Source organism: Triplophysa rosa, linkage group LG9, assembly GCF_024868665.1.
Source record: "Triplophysa rosa linkage group LG9, Trosa_1v2, whole genome shotgun sequence".
NCBI lineage: Eukaryota > Metazoa > Chordata > Actinopteri > Cypriniformes > Nemacheilidae > Triplophysa > Triplophysa rosa.
The window spans coordinates 14,663,364-14,682,130 of record NC_079898.1 but is presented as its reverse complement, the minus strand read 5'-3'; the positions used below and the strand labels follow the sequence as shown (position 1 = coordinate 14,682,130).

General features: G+C 37.2%; 3 protein-coding genes across 13 annotated transcripts in view; 1 reads left to right on the top strand and 2 right to left on the bottom strand.

Annotated features, from left to right (window-relative positions):
- Nucleotides 1-834, bottom strand: part of LOC130558700 (sorbin and SH3 domain-containing protein 1) — a 40,597-nt gene extending 39,763 nt beyond the window's left edge. For 4 of the 8 annotated variants that reach the window (XM_057341260.1, XM_057341265.1, XM_057341264.1 and 1 more), the window contains exon 1: nt 710-833. The gene's annotated coding sequence lies outside the window, so the exon portion shown is untranslated. Of the gene's footprint in view, nt 1-709 lie in introns of all 8 variants that reach the window. The other 4 variants (XM_057341262.1, XM_057341266.1, XM_057341267.1 and 1 more) reach the window with 2 other exon arrangements.
- Nucleotides 835-1,844: 1,010 nt separating this feature from the next.
- pik3ap1 (phosphoinositide-3-kinase adaptor protein 1) lies at nt 1,845-13,695 on the bottom strand. 4 transcript variants are annotated; one of them, XM_057342442.1, is made up of 19 exons: nt 13,583-13,695; nt 13,353-13,422; nt 11,445-12,871; nt 10,127-10,539; nt 9,759-9,997; nt 8,692-8,836; nt 8,366-8,508; nt 7,788-7,920; nt 6,861-7,057; nt 6,398-6,560; nt 5,911-5,979; nt 5,349-5,627; nt 5,182-5,247; nt 4,903-5,105; nt 4,720-4,780; nt 4,128-4,295; nt 3,422-3,492; nt 3,118-3,218; nt 1,845-2,616 (listed from the first exon to the last, which is right to left on the bottom strand). In XM_057342442.1, exons 4-19 carry the CDS (start codon nt 10,518-10,520, stop codon nt 2,502-2,504), a joined length of 2,547 nt encoding a protein of 848 aa, XP_057198425.1. In that variant the 5' UTR covers nt 10,521-10,539; nt 11,445-12,871; nt 13,353-13,422; nt 13,583-13,695; the 3' UTR covers nt 1,845-2,501. The 4 variants fall into 4 exon arrangements, with proteins under 4 accessions (XP_057198425.1, XP_057198424.1, XP_057198426.1 ...); XM_057342441.1 differs by having other exon boundaries at nt 11,445-13,422; XM_057342443.1 differs by lacking the exon at nt 13,583-13,695 and having other exon boundaries at nt 11,445-13,525.
- On the top strand, nt 13,589-18,407 carry kifbp (kinesin family binding protein). The gene is made up of 7 exons (XM_057342445.1): nt 13,589-14,063; nt 14,182-14,280; nt 15,194-15,273; nt 15,894-16,077; nt 16,245-16,338; nt 16,953-17,065; nt 17,168-18,407. Exons 1-7 carry the CDS (start codon nt 13,623-13,625, stop codon nt 18,044-18,046), a joined length of 1,890 nt encoding a protein of 629 aa, XP_057198428.1. The 5' UTR covers nt 13,589-13,622; the 3' UTR covers nt 18,047-18,407.
- The last annotated feature ends 360 nt before the right edge of the window (nt 18,408-18,767 follow it).

Below are 18,767 nucleotides of genomic sequence, written 5' to 3'. Positions count from 1 at the left end.
TTTTTTTTTGTTCTGTTGAACACAAGAGAAGACATTTTGAAGCTAACAACACAATATCTTCCTTTGTGTTTATCAGAACAAAGTAAATTATACAGATTTGGAACAACTTGAGGGTGAGTAAATGCTGACAGAATTTTCATTTTGGGGTGAACTGTCCCTTTAAAGCTCCAGATCTTTCATGTCTTAGTACACAGTACAATACCATACCTGCCTGTTTACAGAGTTCTAGATAAACTGCTCGATGTGTCCCGTTTAATCACGGCATCACTGAACTAAGTCTCGTGTAACTGCCCATTCCCTGCTCCACACATCCTGGCAATCCTTCCTTATTTGGATGTCAAGTGCAGTGCAGAGATGAGCATCGCAATACAAATACGCTTAATCTTTCATCGCATCTCGTTCAATATAAACGCTTCAGCCTTATAACAACACCAGTTTCATTCTCAAAATGTTAGCCTCTTATATGGTAAATATAGAACTATGAAATATCGCAATAGTGCTGAAGTAACAAATACCAATCCACGTTGCCGCACTTCTGCAAAGCACCCTCAGTGTATCTGCAATGGATGGTTGCTGCGGTTATAATAAACCCCGGGTCTTAAAACGAACCAAACACGCAAACTTCATTTTAGTTTAATACGAAATGTTATTCAAGCATTCAAAATGCTGGAAATACGACAGAATTAAATGTGTGGGGGGAAATCCTCACCTTCCCAAGAAAGCAGTCCAGGTTTCCGTATTGATAAGGGTGCTGCACGCTGCACAACTGAGTGACCGTCACAGCAGCGCGCTGCTAGCCCGCGCGTGGACCCCACCGCTGACCGCTCATTGGACTCGAGGGGGTGGAGAGGGGCGTTTGGAGGAGGCACATACATGTTTACATCTCACAGTAAGGAAACCTTACTGTAACAGAATGTTCACACAACTGAACATTTTAATAACAGTCACTTTTTAGAATACACATCTAAACTCAATGTAATAACATTATCTGTCATTTTAAACGTAATGTCAAAACACAGGCTGTATAAAGCCTTTACAGAAAAAAATGTTTTGAACATTAAAAACCATCAATAACATTTATTATATATACTATACACTCGGTTTAGCACTAATGAAAGAGAATGGCTATAATAGACAATCAATTTAAACATATGACCAAGCAAATTCCGTATAGAATCGCTGATTTCTGATGTATTAATACTACATGTACTAATTACATGTAATACGGTGTATTCGTTAATTTCAAGATTTTTTAAACGTCCAGGATATTGTACAAAAATAACGCAAGAGATCAAGTGCGTTTATGTCTATCACCCAAGAACAAATCTCCTTTCGAGTCCAATAGTGCAAGTACCACAGAGTGCACTTCTCGGAGATATCCGCTAGAGGCCGCTGGTTACAAACGGACCAACAATACTGTGAACGCAGATGTCTATGATGTGAAAAGGAAACTGGGCTTTAAATGTGTTGATCCATCTTAAAGTGATAGTTCGCCCAAAAATAAAAATTCTGTCATCATTTACTCACCCTCTTGTCATTTCAAACCTTATGACTTTCATTCTTCCACAAAATATATTTTGAAGAAAGTTGGTGACCAAACAGCACTGACCCCCATTCACTTCTATGGACACAAAACCAATGCAAGCGAATGGGGACCAGTTAACAACATTCTTCTAAATATCTTCTTTTGTGTTCTGTGGAAGAAAGTCATACAGGTTTTTGGGTCTATCACTTTAACTGCAAACGCGAAATCGCACATTGCAATTGTAACATTTTTGCCTCGTTCGAACATAATTCTTAAAATATATTTTTTTGTTCATTTTCCACTCCATGAAATGCAGAACCAAATTTAAAACAGTTTATTTAACGCAGTTGTCACGGTTCAACAAACATGAACAAATAGTGCAAACACATACACCCCAGCAGACACAAACTGTCACTTGCTCTCGTCACTGCATTCACACATTTTGTGCTGTTAAATATACTGCATTTTCTTCTCTGCTTAGCCCAGTTAAGAGTATGTTTCGTAACCGGCAGTGACAGGCACGTTTAAAAATAAATATGTAACTTTATACATGCGACTTTAAATGTGATGATGTGAACTGATCAAAAAGTGTATTTAGTTTTCAGTTTTAAGAAAAAGAAAAATGTAGGCAAGTTCCTGATTTTGCCGTTGCTATAACTATCAATAGTCAGAGAGGACAAACAGAACAGCTGTATACTAAACAAACAGCAAATTTAGATTGTACATTAAATATATTGAATTTGTTCAGCTGAAAACCATTCTGAATTTTAAACATATAGATTTAGGTCATTTTCATTTAAGTTATACATTTAGGTCATTTTCATTCATCTCCATCAACTTCAACCAGTAAAAAACCCTGTATTCAGCCCGGCAGTTCTTTGTCCTACTTTGAGAGCACATTTACAGAGTTCTACTGGAAAAGCTCAGCATAAAAACTGCACAAGGAAACAGAAAGCCCCCATGTTGAAGTAGGTCTTCACCACGTCCGTCTCGGTAAAGGTGGAGGCGCAACGGACCTTTGGGAGGTCACCTGAGGAACCGGACGGGTGGGTCTCGACACATAACGCTCGTGTAGCCCGCTGTCCACATTCCTAGGAGACAGTAGGTTACATTTACAATAAAATCTACATCTCAACATTTCCCTCTCAGAGTGAACTCCAGGCAAACCAGGGAAAGGATTCAGCTCAAGTCAGATATCTGTGTGCACGAACAGCTTCTGAAAACATTCTGAAAACCACACTTTATCTTCACGTGATTAAAGTTCGATGTTTGTATGCACAACGGAAAGTTAAGCTGAGCGGAGCCTGACTTTGTGGTTGGAAGAGCTGTATGCTGTGGTTTGTCACATGGGTAGCGTTTTATTTATGATCCGCCTTTGCATCACCTACAAATTTTTATCCTAACATCTAGTACATCAGATATTCCGTGGCAGTGAAACTTTGAGAATACATGTATTTCACACTCGCTTTACTCTCCCACCTGTGTAAAATGGCTCTTTTAGTATGATGGTAAAGATAGTAAACACATCAGTATTTACAGAGACAGACACAGCTGCTGTCTCTGTGATGTTGCAAGCCATCGGAAACACTCACCGGTCTAATTGGCGAGGTGGGACTCTCGGTGGAGGAAGCACGGGTGGAATATCCGCCACGGGGCGGGTAGGTCGTGGTGGGAGTGGAATGTCTGGCGGCTCCTTAAATAAAGCAAACACATAAGCGGTCAAAAAGAATAAATAGAAGTGTTGTCATTTCTTATATGGCTAGCAAAATCATCTTTTTATTATATCCTAATCAACAAATAATACATTGCAGGACATTTATCCAGAATAACGGGTGAGTGAAATAGATGGAGTTTGAGATGGACAATGATCATAATCATACTATTAAACATGCTTACATCACAATCGACGTCTGGCCCGCTGCTGTTGCTGACATTGCTCTGAATGCTCAATCTGTGACTGCTACTGCCTGCTCAGGTGAGACGCTCGGAATTACATTTGGTTGTACGCATGAGTTCTGTGACATAATCAACTACAGTTTTAAGAACATTTAAGTTAAAGTGATGGTTCACCCAAAAATGAACATTCTGTCATCGTTTCCTCACCCTCTTGTCATTTCAAACCTTTGTGACTTTCTTTCTTCCGCAGAACACAAAAGAAGATATTTTGAAGAAAGTTGGTAACCGAACAGAACTGGCACCCAATCATTTCTATTGCATGTGTAAGTGAATGGGGGCCAGTTAACAACATTCTTCAAAATATCTTCTTTTGTGTTCTGCGGAAGAAAGTCACACAGGTTTGAAATGACAAGAAGACAGAATTTGTATTTTTGGGTGAACTATCACTTTAAAAACATTTAACTCCTCTAGCACCACAACTTACAAGTTACTACAAGTTTATCTCCAAACCTAATAAAATACACCGGACACACCTATTCAAGATTACACAACTTCATCAGGCATCTTTACAGCCTCCATTAAAAACAACTATTTGAGCACTTAACCAAAATAAGCCGTGAAGGTAAATCACACGTTTTAAATAATCTGTGTAACTTTTTTGGAAGGTATTATTGCATAAGATTAAAGAAGTTATTTTGTGACATACTAGAAGTGCTGGAGGTACTTCCTGTCTGCCAGCTTCCTCTCTGCACCGGTCTGCTAACAGGAGGGGGTTGGTTGATCACACGCGGTGCAGGTTCATACAACGAGCAATTTATGTTCTTATTAGACCCCCAATGAACATTTGCTTGCATCGGTGCTGTTATCATAAGCTCTAATGAAAGAAAAAAACAGGAAGATTTTGATGAAAACAAAAATTGTGTTGCACGAAAACACATCAACATTCAGGTATTTTAAGCAATACTACAATACTACTACCCTTAATGTACTGACTCAAGAGAAAATTATTCTAAGAGTACTTGTATAATACAAATATTTGTATACATGTCAATGAACTATAGATATTCACACTTGTCTTCTTATTCCAAAGTGTTATACTGTAACTAAATATTGCATGTATTTTTGTTCCAGTTTCCAGTTCATCTGTTATTCAGTTTTCTACAAGTAACTGGATAACTGTAAAGTAACTGAATATCGTTTAAATACCAATAAAACGACAAACTCAAAAATAAAATGTTCTTGTGTGCTGTTATCTGTTTTTGTACATGTAAAATATTCATCTTGAGGAAAATCCATACCTGTCGTTCCTTTGTCTCTACAGCGTCGGGTGATGCTCTCTCTTAACCTCTGTAGATTTCCCTTTTAAAGTAAACAGACACACGTTTACAAGGCTGCTGTTGTGACTGCAATTTTTAGAAACCACAGAGTTAACCAAAGAACACATCTCACTCTATTTTGACAATTTCCATGAGCTTATTTACCTGCTGAAACCGGACAGAATATGAACGTCCTTCTTGATCCAACTGCCAAGCCTTGAACTCCTGCACGGCCTCTTCGACGCTGAGCTCACCCACCTTTACTCTTTCCTGTAGAGAGATGAGCTGCCTCTGTCCGGGGGTCTTCATGCCTGCGAAGGGGTCGTAGTGACTGCTCATGTCTCCGTCTCTCACCAACCGTGCAGGTGCTGCCAGAAAGGGAAGATAATACTTTCAACGTAATGTGCTGTTATCTTAATTATGCACCCCTATAAACGTTCATACCTAGTGGAGACAAATCCTTTTCTGGCCTTTTGCTTACTGAGTATAGAGGGTCCTTGGGGCAAAACACTGTAAAACAAAATGCAACAAAACAACAACAAAATTATATTTTCTCTAGTGCTAAGGCACACTGTTTTACTGTAGTAGTGGTGATGAACTCAGGTTTCGACCTTTGGAAATGTAGGTTGTATTCTCCTCAGGTTCTTGGTTACTGGCTGGTCTTGGAATGGGTGCGGGTGGACGGTTAAGAACTTCTGGAACAATTTTGGAATGTGGCTCCACAATGTCATAAATTTGATCAGGGCAGCAGGGATTGTACGGATCCTCTTCCTCCACATCACAGTAGACTTCTGGGTCAACGCCCATGTCATGGTAGTCATCATCATCCATTTCAGGTAATCCACCGTTGGTTGACTCATGCTCCGATTGAGAACATTTGTCAGGTTTTGCTAAATAAAAAGCATAAGACTCTAAGCCTTAAGACCAGTTTAGTTATAAGGTTACACATCTATATTTGTACAGTAGGTTTCACAACAAAAATAAGAGATAATCTTGAGAGCAAAAATGATGTTCATAAAATGAACTCAATTTTTGTAAACATTTGTAAATATTTTGTAATGTCCTTTAGTTGTAGAGTTTTAGATTTTAAACAATAGGTTAAGACCGATTCTTCCAGTATCTACTGTACATTAGGGAAGACTGTGGTGCAAGTGATGTTTCCTATTGACGTACCTTCAAAAAATTTTCTCAGCATTGTCTCTTCAGGATTGGAGTCCGCCAAAACACCTTGTAGGTCCTCATCTGTGAAACATGGATTACGTATACATGATTTATATAACGGCAATTATTTAAAGGGATAGTTCACCCAAAAATAAAAATTCTGTACTCACCTTTGAGTTGTTCCAAATCTGTATAAATGTCTTTATTCTGATGAACACAGAGAAAGATATTTGGAAGAATGTTTATAACCAAACAGATCTTGGCCACCATTGACTAGTAGGAAAATTGCTTTATAATTTTTTTGTTTGGTTACAAGCATTCGTCCAAATAGCTTTCTCTGTGTTCAACCAAACAAAGAAATTCATACAGGTTTGGAACAACTAGAGAGTGAGTAATTCATGACAGAATTTTTATTTTTGGGTGATCTCCAAAATATGGTTCAGTAATGAATGTTATTTTGCAAACAAGAAATAGTGTTGTTTAAATGAGAGTGGCTTACACAAACCCATCTCGGCATTCAGTTTCATCATAGACTCATAAATGTCCTCATTTTCCAAATCTGTGATCAAATTTTGAGACGTGTTCAACATATCTTCATAGATCTCATTCTCAGGGGTGTCCTGAGCCTCCTCCATGTGGATCTTGACCAAATCCACTGTTTCCTAGTTGGTTTAATGAATAAAATAATATATTATTACAGTATGCAATTACCATCACAAATGTTGCATGTTCTTTCAAACACTACTATTATTACTTCTGCTACATGTCACATAAAACGTCTCACAATTCATATTTGTAGCTTCAGCTTGTGGCACGTAGCTAGTATATTAGATTTTCACATACTGATAAAAAAGTTTGCATGAAGGATTTTGAGAACACATGGTTGACTCGTCTGGTATAAATCTGGTATTATAGGCACATGTGCATATAAGCATATTCACAAATAATAATAATGAACTTACAACATATTCGTCCATAAACTGTCTTAAATCCGAAAAGCCACTTTTCTCTGCTAGATTGTTAGGGTAATCCCCATCTTTGTTCATAACACTGTAGGCCTGCAAGGCTCCAGGGCACCGCATTAACAAAGATGTCAATTTCTTTAAACCATACTTGGCAGAGAAGTGAAGCAGTGTTGGGAGTTCCATATCACGGCAATCTGAGTGGAAAAAGATATTATTGTTCGGCGATTACATTGCTTTCTGCTTTTCCATGTAGTAAAAAAGATGTCAGCGTTTACTGCCTTTACCGAGAACGCGGTAACAGTTAACAATAAGGTTCCTTTCATTAACAATTGTTGTTTTTTAATTAACATAAACACACAATAAGCAATATACTTTCGTTTTAACACAAATACAGTTTCTCATGTTAGCTCATTGTGCATTAACTAATGTTACCAGATACAACTTTTGATATTAAAAATGGATTAAACGATGATAATAATATGATGAAATGATGAAATTAATATGATCTAAAATGTATGTAGTTAACTAATGTTAATAAATGGAACCCTATTGCAAAATGTTACTGAAAAAGTTCCGATGGTGATAAGACACTACACTCTTATTAAAATGGACCAAAACAGGGTTCATAAAAAATGCAATGTGTTATTCCTGATATAGCAAAATTTCAAGCGACCTGTAAATATCATTGCAAGTAAAAGTCTTGAGAAATTACATTGTAGTATTTTGCAACATGCAGGCTATTTAATAGCCTCTATGGTACACTCTAAAAACAGTCAATATCTAAAATATGTCATTTAAAGGTATGTCTTATTAACCTGGTTTAACAACAGTGGCCTAAAAATAGTTTCATCATAAAATACATTTGTATCTTGTGTAAACATTATCATAGCCTAAAACATTTTTTTTGTGAATAAAATCGCTTACTTCCTGTTGTATCCTCTTGTGAAATTTGAGTAATTCCAAATACTTGTATTCCACTTAATGGCATACGTTTTTTGAGAGAGTCCGCAAGCAAATTGTCCAATGACTCGGGTACACTGGATGTGATGTCAAAAGCCTGAAAATTACACAGAATCAAAAACCTTGAGTAAGAAAGATAAAAACCTAAAAAAAGAAAATCGCTTTTCTATAAAAAAATGTACAGGTTGCAAGGGAAATATAATGGCAAGAGTACACAAAATACTTTTTTTTTCAAAATAATGCATTTTGTGCAATTAATTAATGGTTGGTGATAAATTGTTTCTTTCAGTCGGATCTTTCTAGGAAAGATTTTGTGGAATAACAGGAACAATGCGTTATATAGACAAATGTAATTATTTACATTTTATTGATTATTACTTACATAAAGTGTTGTGCAGTATTCAGTCATGACTTTGAGCTCAAGGACTCTATTATAGTTACATTTTTATATACATGTTTATACAGTATTCTCCAAATAAGGCCTTCTCAAACTTATTTGCATACAAGACATGATTGTATGATTTATTTTGTTTAATCGTTACCTGACACATGAACTTCATAGGGTCTGTCACTTTCTCTAGATACGTGCAAATTTCTTCCATTTCTGTGAAATACTTTACTGTCGTTGAACAGACCATAGACTCATTTTTATAAAGCGTTAATGTGACCACCCCAGCTGCCATATCTAAAAGAATTCAAACGAAATCAAACAAAACAATGAAACAACATTTTGTCAATGCCTTAAAGACATTAATGCATCTTTTACATTAAATTACCCAGGAAACAATATGTAAATTATGCCGAAAGCGAAACGAGGCATGGAGGAACTGATATAAAAAGTTCCTCTTTCTGATGCGTGTTGTCTTACCGGGTGATTGGACAGTAACAATGCACTTGTTTGCAAGAGTCGCAGGCATTCGTATAGAGGTTGTGTGATCAGAGTGAAACTCCACTTCCAGGCTGCCATCATCGTCAAGAGTCTTAACCATGATTATATAAATATCCACACGAGTCTTTATGGGGGCAGACAAACGATGAGAAAGTTATGAGATCATTTTGCATTGACTACAGTAAAGTACACTAAAGAGGTTTTTAGCCTTATGTATATGATGAAGTCACAATTAATAATACATTTGATGCTGGATGCTTGATTTGACCTCATGTCAGCAAAAACTTTTAAACTAAATGCTGAATCAGCAATGAGCAAAGCGTTTCAGTGTAAACGGTAACACTTTAGGCAGTATTTGGTAACATTGGTTAATGCATTAGCTAACATGAACTAACAATGATCAATATCTCAGCATTTATTCATCTTTGTTAATGTTCGTTAATGTCAATACAATTATTCCTGGTGCATTAACTATAATGTTAACAGTTACAAATAAAAATGTATTAGTAAAGGCTGAAATTATGCACGAACAAAGAATAATAAATGCTGTAGAAGTTTTGTTTATTATTAGGTCATGTTAACAAATGCAACCTTATTGCAATTAACCGGGTAGTAAGTAAAGCATGGTCTTTTGTCTTTAGGGTGGTTTGGGTTCTTATCAAACATTATTTTATTATTTCATTGAATAAGAGTGTGGTATATAATCTTAATCTAAAATTCATCCAGACAGTGCCTCATTTTTCGTATCTAAAATTATCCACAAAAACATAACGTGCAATAATTTGAGCTTCATGCATTCAAACCAACACTGACAATAGCAACATCAACACTGACATTCATAACAGGTTTATCTTTAGAATATGTCATATCCGTGTGTGTTAATAACTTTAAAACTTCGTCTTTATTAGAGGAAGAGGCCCATGTGATGAAAAGCGCCCTTTCTGTGAACTTGCATGCCAGGCTGCAGATAGGAACCCAGGTAAATTTAACAACTAGATTGCCGTTCAGCTCTTAAATAAGTATTAAAAACGTACATCCCCACTTACCCCACACAGTATTCTGTCTGGCTGGATGGTGAGGCAGGCCTGGTCCTCATGGGGCGTCTCCAAACAAGACTGTTCAGGAGGACCAACATCATCACTATTCACCTGTTCCGTCTCATCAGGTAAAGCTAAATCTTGAGGGATTTCGGGAAATGTGAAGTCATCTATGTGTTCTTGTGAATCCTTGTGGTCTTCTGGCTGAATATCATCAAACTCCTGACCATATTGTTCACTAATACATCCTTGAATGAAAAAACATATACAACTATTGCAAAAACAAAATGCTGTATTTAATGTATAATTACTTAAAATTAGATTCATAATGATATTGATCTAATGAGTATAAATGATATAGAGTAAAACATAAATACCATCATAAATGCACTCCATGACAGTAGACACATATACTGATGGTTCGTCTTCCGAATTGAGCTTTCGCCAATGCTCCCAGTGTTCAAAATAATCTGCTTCATGTTCTGATACTCCACACAAAAAAGCAACAATTTTATGAGGGGGTTGCAGAAGATCCCGTAAAGCGTCCAGTCTCGCCGGTTCATTCCAAATGTCAAGGAACACTGTAGATAGCAAAAGTATGATGCACTTGCAGGAGTCAAACAGCTCTTGATCTTTTAACAAAGTCTCTTCATGTACATCACACAAAATAATGGAGTCCTCTTGAAAGTTACATGATGCAGCCAAGATTTGCTTTAAATACTCGGCCCATTCACTGGCCTCGCTGGCATGAACAATTAACACCTCACACATTGTGAAATATCCAGTTTTGCTGTGAAAACATTGAACAGGGCTTTTATTGAAAAGGAACACATACTTAACCTTAAATCTAAACAAAAGCATAATAAAGCACTGGGTATGTGATTTAGAACAAGCTATACAATCCCCTATGAATTTTAAAAAATGTCGTCATGAATAATGAATGAGAATCCAGAATGGCTATATTGTTCAACTAGGTCAGAAAGTTTGAAAGAACAAATTCCAACAATAAAAGTCTTGCTCATATCTATGCACTGTCAATAGCTGTTAACGTTAGTTTTGATGCAAAAAATACTGAGCGCAAAAGTGTCCAGTAAATTTCTGTGAATGAGGAATGCTGACAAATAAAAAAAGAAAAATAACAGTACTAGGTAAATAAAAACTCAACAAGTATCACCACCCATCAAATACCATAACCTGTTTGCCTTTTCTGGATGTAATGGAAAGTGCAAGAGGAAGAAAATAAGTACCCGAGGGACCTCAAATTATATTTCCAAGAACTCATTTTTCTATAGGCCACTTCAATAAACTTTTCTACTGTAAACACCGCCTGTGGTTTTATCTAATCATCTGATTATGATCATATAAAATGAGATCATATAATAAACAAATACAAAAAAAAGCCGAACAGAATAAGTAATTCTGTATTACATGCTAAATAATATTTTTTATAACGCAAAGCTGAATGCTTACTGACAGTAAACGTGACAACAGGAAGAATTTTGAATCGACTTCCTTATTGTATTCACGATAATTATAATATTTTTTTTATTAACATTGATTTTTTTTTTTTATTCAAACTTATAACAAGACAACTTAAAACAAGATCACCTGTTCAAATTCCAAAACTGATACACATACAACATACAAGCTTTTAGATTTTAATGACAATAAATGGGATATATGAGATATACTCACCTTGTGTCTTGTGTCTTGCCTCACTTCAGGGGTGCACAGTGGTTGTACCTTCCAAAGGTGCCTTCTCTTTGTATACTTTCTCTGCTCACCTCATGACCAAAATACTCTGCATTTGGTACATGGCTGATCTGCCTTCAGCCCATGACTCACATCTACTAAAAGAAACAGTCCATTTCCTGATGGTGGGCGACAGCGTCACTTCCTAAAAGCTCTGTGTGTGAACCACCATGTAAACTGAAATAAGCAGAGCTACTGTACTGTAGGCCATGTAAAATAAATACAGAAGAGTCATGCACCAGTTCAAAAAAAGTTTCTAATTATTCAAAGGCTTCTCAGATATTCACTATTCAAAATTGTATTGATGCAAATGTTATTCATAGGACACATTTTCATTTTGGAGTATGCTTTTGGCAACTGTTTATGGAAACCTGAGAGAGCAACAACAGCATAGTGTAATAAACAATTTGTACAGAAATTTACTTCATTCGTTACTTCAAATGTGGTATGTAAAATGCCAATCTTTTTCTCTTTACAACTGTTTTGTTGATTTAGTAAGAATATTTAATAACTAGAATATCTTCAAGAGAGAGTCTATTCAATTCTATAACAGCGTTTTTATGCATCATTGATTTACACCTAAAAAGATGTGAATAACTTTCAGATTGCAGAGCAGATGCTATAACTGACTCAGGATGCAATGTCAGGAGAAGCTGTTGAAAGCAAAAATTCTCTGTTGCTTTCAAGATCTTGTTTTTCTTTATAGCAAACTTTTTTAAGGCCTGTATCACAAAAACCTTCTGATTATTCAATATCATTGTATGTATACCCTTGACTATTATATTATTATATTATATTAATTAAAAACTTGATGACTTCAGGACTGTAAAATAAGGGTTGTGTAAAAAACTTTTTTGACCCAAGGTTGAGAATAACCCACCATTTTTAAAGTGTATTGCATTGCTTTCTCTTGTGTAACAGGTCATTAATTGTTTAACCATCGGTAAAAACTTCATGCCTTGCCATTAATGGCATTATTGATTCTAAAATTGAGCACAAGGAGGAACTAAAACCCAGCAGTCTGTGCTAGCACTGTTCCAGGTACTTTTGAGTCAGGTTAGAGTCGCATGCGGAAACGAAAAAATAATGATGTAAAATTGTGTAAATTGACCTCTGATGATATGGGGTCCTGACAATCTGTGCAAAGCATTATTTGGAACTACAAGTAAATATGGCAGTGTTTTTACAAGGCAGTGACCAGCAGTTTGTGGCAGCTGAGGATGTCACTGACCCCATATGTAAGTTTATCTGAGAAGTTCTCCTCTCGTTTACTGGAAGTGTCTTCTGGTGTGTTGTGTTTTCAGACAAGCAAAAAAACTTTCTTTGGTGATGTGAAACAAGAATTAGGAGAATGTGTCATCTTGGATGAACTGAAATTTAACGAGAAAAATGTGTTAGAAACCTTCAAATATACATTAGAAGCTTTTTATTTTAGGACACTGATTTCAGGTGCCCTCTGAAAACACAGACAACAAATGTTACAAAACAAACTACAGATTTTATGATACAGACATTTAATATTTAAAAGGTATATTACAGTATTTACAGTCAAAGTACAGTAACATTTGAAAATTATTCGACGACGTTGTAGGTAATATTAGCAGATTTTTCACGAATGAAAATAAATTGGTTTGTAAAACGGTGAATGTTTTGAATACGCAGTAACACGACTTGACCAGCGGGTGTCGCCAGTGTGCTGTGTTCGAGCGCCTAAAAGCAAGCGCCTGGCTCCGCTACCTGTTTCCAAAGCTGTTTCTGCTCCTGGTCTAAAAAATATGACGTACTAAAACAAACCTCAAAAATCAATCTTTAAATAAGAACAATGTAATCATGATCAAAAAATATTTGTACCTGGATCACTTGCACTTGAAAGGAGGCCAGCTCACACCATGGCGATAGAGTATCGGTACCGAGTCATACTCTTGTCGTTGAGAATTCGCAAAAAAAATGATAAAAACATAATCATAATTATTACATGAAAACTTAACTGCTGTCTTGAATACATCACATGAACGCTGGGAGTTACATCCTCTCTCGGAAAAATGAACTTTTAAAAGTCGAGAGAATTTTCCTTTACTGACCTCTGCTGGTGATCTCTTATAATAACTACTCCAGGAAAACATGGCTGCCACCCAGAGCGCTGAATGGAAGGCCGTGTGCGAGAAATTTCGCCTCGCCCAAGAGCTTTCCGAAGTTGAGTCTAAAAAAGACCCTGAGAATAATCCTTTCCGGTCGAAATACAAAGCGAGAGACTTGCTGAAGGAAATTCGTTGTTCTTTGAAAAAAATTGAGATCGAGGAGGAGGTTAGCAATGAAGCTGACTGTGAGTCCGGGCAGGTGGTGGATGAAGGACTGGAGAATGATGCTGGGAAGGCGTGTGCCGGTGATTCTCCAGCCGGCCTGAGATCGGCCAGAATCGCGGTGCTCGAGTACCATCTCGGCGTGAACCACATAGAGACCGAAGAGCTGTCCGCCGGCGAGCAGCATCTCATGACCTGCATGAAACTCATTGACAAGTGCACGACTACACGGGAGAACGTATCGTTGTATATACAGGCCCGGGTAACGTTAAATAAACAAGGCCAACCCAAGTGTTTCATTCGCATTTTACATTAACATGCAGTATAGCTTGATGGGTAAAAAAACTGCCGATGGTAAATATTATGTTTTTGTCCGTCAGAATCAGCTCGGTATTTTGTGGGCTGGAAGAGATGAGATCGAGAAAGCTCAAGGATATCTGGAAATTGCTGAATCAATGTATTTGCTCTACATGAAAGAGGTGTGTGTCTAACATTGCAGTATTATCCCATCATGTCTACAAAACGTATAGTTTATCTGTTGATTGAAAAGTTTTAGAAACGTTGATTCAGTGTTTTAAAACATTGTGAGTTGCCCACCTAGACGTCATTTCTGGCCATCATAAAGGTGTTCTTATTGGCATTGCTTTGAAATTCACTATAACATTTACTAGTCATAGTATTATAAACCTTGCCTTTAACTTAAACTATTCTGTCATTTAACATAAATCATTACTTATTAACAAAACGTGGACAGAAGTTGCATAACCATTAGGTGAACTGGATTTTGAGAAATGTTGATCATAGCATATTTGAACTTTATACCTGTATAGGCTTGTATATAATAAAGAGTTTCAGAAGTAGGACGCTTTTATTAAAGTGATTGTTTACCCAAAAATAAATCATAATTTACTCACCTCTGAGTTGTTACAAATCTGTATAAATGTCTTTGTTCTGTTGAGCACGGAGAAAGATATTTGGAAGAATACTTATAACCAAACAGTTCTTGGACCTTATTGACTACCGTAGTAGGAACACAAAAGACGATATTTTGAAGAATGTAGGGCAGCAAACAGTTTTTTTGACTACCATTGTAATTTTTCCTAGTACTATGGTAGTCAATAGGGTCCAAGAACTGTTTAGTAACAAGCATTCGTCCAAATATCTTTCTCTGTGTTCAGCCAAAGAAATGTATACAGGTTTGGAAGCCGAGAGCAAGTAATTCACGACAGAATTTTCATTTTTGTGTGCACTATCCCTTTAATCATTTAGCAAAAGCTTATATCCAAAGCAGCTTACAAATGAGTGAACATTTACCATTTTGCCCTCAACAAGAGCTCACACTAAGCGTAGTACATTCTTGGATGTAATGATGATGTTTTGGACGTTTTTTAGGATGGTCAACCACCAATGGATCTTGAAGATTTTTTTGTTCCAGAAGGTGAAGAATTATCACAACAAGAGAAGACAAGAAGGTAATATCTTTATAGCTCATCTTGTATAAAATGTTATTGTGATACTCCTCTCTTCGTTAGGTTGCACTGGCTCCCTATAGTCGCTCTCATCCAATTCAAATCTCTGCTCTTGGCCTACAAAACCACCACTGGTTGGCACCCCTTTATCTTCACTCGCTATTTCAAACCTATGGTCCCGCCCGATCCGCAATCGAACAACGTCTTGTGGTGCCGTCCCACAAAGGGAAAAAATCACTCCCGCACTTTCTCCGGATGTGTTCCTCGACTCTGGAACGATCTCCCTCTTGCCACAAGATCAGCAGATTCTGTAGTTGTCTTTAGGAATCTGCTATAAACACATCTCTTCCGTCAACATCTGACCCATTAGTACAGTCTTCTACTTCTTTTCTACTTTCCTACCCCCCCTCAAAAAAAAAATTCTTAGCTTCGTATACTGTAGTAGGCTAACTGAGACCAGTTTTACTGCACCTATGCGTTGTTGTTCTTTTGTTGCACAAATTGCTTCTATTGTTTTCCCCTACTTTGTAAGTCGCTTTGGATAAAAGCGTCTGCTAAATGACTAAATGTAAATGATACCATTTACAGAACAAGAAAACTCTTCTCCCTGTATCTTCCAACAGATTTGAAATGGCTTATACTCACACGCTTTATTACCTGGCTCAAGTGTACAAGAATCTACAGCAGTATGAAAGAGCTGGACAGTACTGTCATACTACACTACAGAGACAGCTGGAGTACAAGCAGTTTGTGCCACTTGAGTGGGCCATTAATGCAGCTACATTGTCACAATACTACATCACCAAGGTACAATTATTGTAATGTACAGTGTTATTTGGTCCATGCAGTTTGTAATCAACCCCATGTCAATTTTTTCTGTGTGTTCTATCATCTTTAACCCGTGCATTTAACTATCAATGATTGTTCTTAATATTAAAGTTTCTGACTGTATATCTCTGTCTTTGATATCGCAGACATGTTTCATGGAGGCTCGTCATTGTTTGGCTGCTGCTAGCATCATTGCCACCCTTGCTGGAGAAATCCCCTCAGAGGCAGCTGCTAAAGAAAGTGCGTTTTGAGTTACAGTATACTGTATATGTATCCGTTTAAACATAGATATTGTAGGATGAAATAATGGTACTTCCCTCAGTTTCCATTGCTGTGTGAATGATGAATGAAAAGTCCCTTATTTTACGTATTTCACGCGTTGTGGTAGTCATACATACAGTGAAACTGTAACAGTAATGTGTTGAAATAATAATGGCCCTTGACACTATCTGTCTCTAGTTGTGACACTATGCGATTCAGTATGTTGTCATGCTTGTCAGTTGTATGTCATTGCACCAGATCCTCAATTTGTAAGCATCCTGAATACACTCTTGTTGCAGTACAAGGATGCTAAATAGTCTGCATTAGAATGTTTATAAGATATTTGCTAAACAGTGGACAGGAAACAAACACTTTTTATAAGAAGCATTGGGCTGTTTTAATATAAACAGAATAGAATGATGTGGTAATTGTAAAAATCCTAAATGTTCACTTGGTTATTTTAATTCATTTGCCTTTTTAATTTGTGTTTTTGCATGACTTATCTCTTTCAGCATTTTAGCAGTATGTATGTTATGTTGTACATAACATACTGTAGGTGTGTATTAAATACGTTCTAATGAATCTCCCCAAAGGTGAGGCTGAAAGTGAAAGACGTGAAGAGCTGCTTCAGAAGCGTGCCGAAATTGCCAGATGCTGGATCAAATATTGCCTCAATCTTCTACAAGATGCTAAAAAGCTTCTTGAGGTAGTCCTTGTTATTTGGGATGTATTCAGGTTTTTCGTGCATTTTTTACATTCTGAGAGCTTTCTGTTTTGTCTTGCCTGACTACTTTCTATTGCTGCACAGGATAATATCGGCGAGCTAGACTTAGATCGGCAGGATGAACTGAAGAGAGCACATCGGAATGAAGAGGATGACAAAGAGAAGGGACGAAAGAGTGCCATACTTTTTGGTTCAAGCGATACGTTCGACTCCATTTGCAGCCTGGAAGAGAAAGTAAGCAGTGTGTTTCCTTTGGACTTTGATGAAGCCCGTGCCATCTTCCTGGTGGGTCAGAGCTACGTAGCCCAGGCCAAGGAGTATTTTGCAATGGATGGTCATGTGACGGATCACATTGAGATCTTGCAGGACCACAGCGCTCTCTTCAAGGTCCTAGCCTTCTTCGAACAGGATTTGGAACGGCGTTGTAAGATGCACAAGCGTCGGGTTGACATGATGGAGCCGATCTGCAAGGATTTGAATGCTCAGTATTATTTGCTTATCTGTCGGCAGCTTCAGTTTGAGCTTGCAGAAACCTACTATGAGATGATGGACTTGAAGTTGGCTGTGGCCGAGAGGCTGGATCAGCTCGATGTGCACACCATTAAAAAGTTTAACCACTTGTGTTCCTCTTCGATGAAGTATTATCAGATGTTTCTTGACTCCATCCGCTCACCAGAAGGCAAATTTCCAGAAAAGCTTGAGGATGACGTGCTGAGACCAGCGCTGGTGGCCAGGTTCCGTATCGCCAGGCTACAGTCCAAGCTCATCTCCAGTCATCTCCCCACTCAATTGGAAAATCTCACCCTTTCTTTAGAATCTTACAAATTTGTAGTACAATACTGTGAGGAAAACCCAGAATCCAGAAAGGCAGTAGAAACCGAGCTAGAGTTGAGTGAAGAGATGGTCTCGCTGCTGCCTCTGAAGATCAACAGAATTCAATCCAAAATAGTCACCTCCACCTAACATCAGATTAACATGGGCTGTTAGTAACTCACATGTGTGCTTCACATAAATACAAACAACTGGAAAATATACTAAACCGTGCCAGAACTTTCATTTTCCCAGGGTTAGATGCAGCTTATGAACATTCATACATTAGGACCCTCTTGTTATGAGCTCGCTCACTTATGTTAATGCACGTCACTCTCTCACTGGCATAACTGCATGATTTACAGTCACTAATGTATTTAAATGTGCAATATACAAGTTGAATATTCTTTTTTTTATGTGCAATGTTCTTTCATATATGATAAATGTTTACTGATGTGAAATAAAAATGTACTATTAATGTATTTCAAGCCAATAAATAAACATACAGAACTGACTTCTGTTTATATTATTCACAATGATACGTTTCTCTAGGTCCGTCTTAATGTGAAGGCTGCAAATGTCATCGAGGCTTATTAAGGTTTTATTTCGGATAAACATCCGTTGCATTTCAAGGTAAGAATGAGACCGTGATTCCGTAGTCTTAAACAACACTGGTCCAGAAGCACTTCCGGTTTAGTTTTTACACACTACACAAGTGTTAAGAAAGAAATACAACTAACATATTATGTAGAACAGAATCGAAGTGTTCAAATTAAACTTTAAAGCTTAAAGGGGTGGTGCAACGGTGTGTCATGCATTCTGACTTTTTTACAATGTTAAACGTGCTGTCTTCTCATGCTTAACATGGTCAACT

Coding starts and splice junctions, on each gene's coding strand:
- pik3ap1 (XM_057342441.1), bottom strand. CDS start 10,520: ATGTGTGAGGTGTTAATTGTTCATGCCAGCGAGGCCAGTGAATGGGCC. Junction 6,561..6,860: donor AGTTTATGGACGAATATGTT/GTAAGTTCATTA, acceptor TAAACCAACTAG/GAAACAGTGGATTTGGTCAA. Junction 5,106..5,181: donor AAAGGATTTGTCTCCACTAG/GTATGAACGTTT, acceptor CCTTTCTGGCAG/CACCTGCACGGTTGGTGAGA.
- kifbp (XM_057342445.1), top strand. CDS start 13,623: ATGGCTGCCACCCAGAGCGCTGAATGGAAGGCCGTGTGCGAGAAATTT. Junction 14,064..14,181: donor CGTTGTATATACAGGCCCGG/GTAACGTTAAAT, acceptor TTTGTCCGTCAG/AATCAGCTCGGTATTTTGTG. Junction 16,339..16,952: donor AGAGGCAGCTGCTAAAGAAA/GTGCGTTTTGAG, acceptor ATCTCCCCAAAG/GTGAGGCTGAAAGTGAAAGA.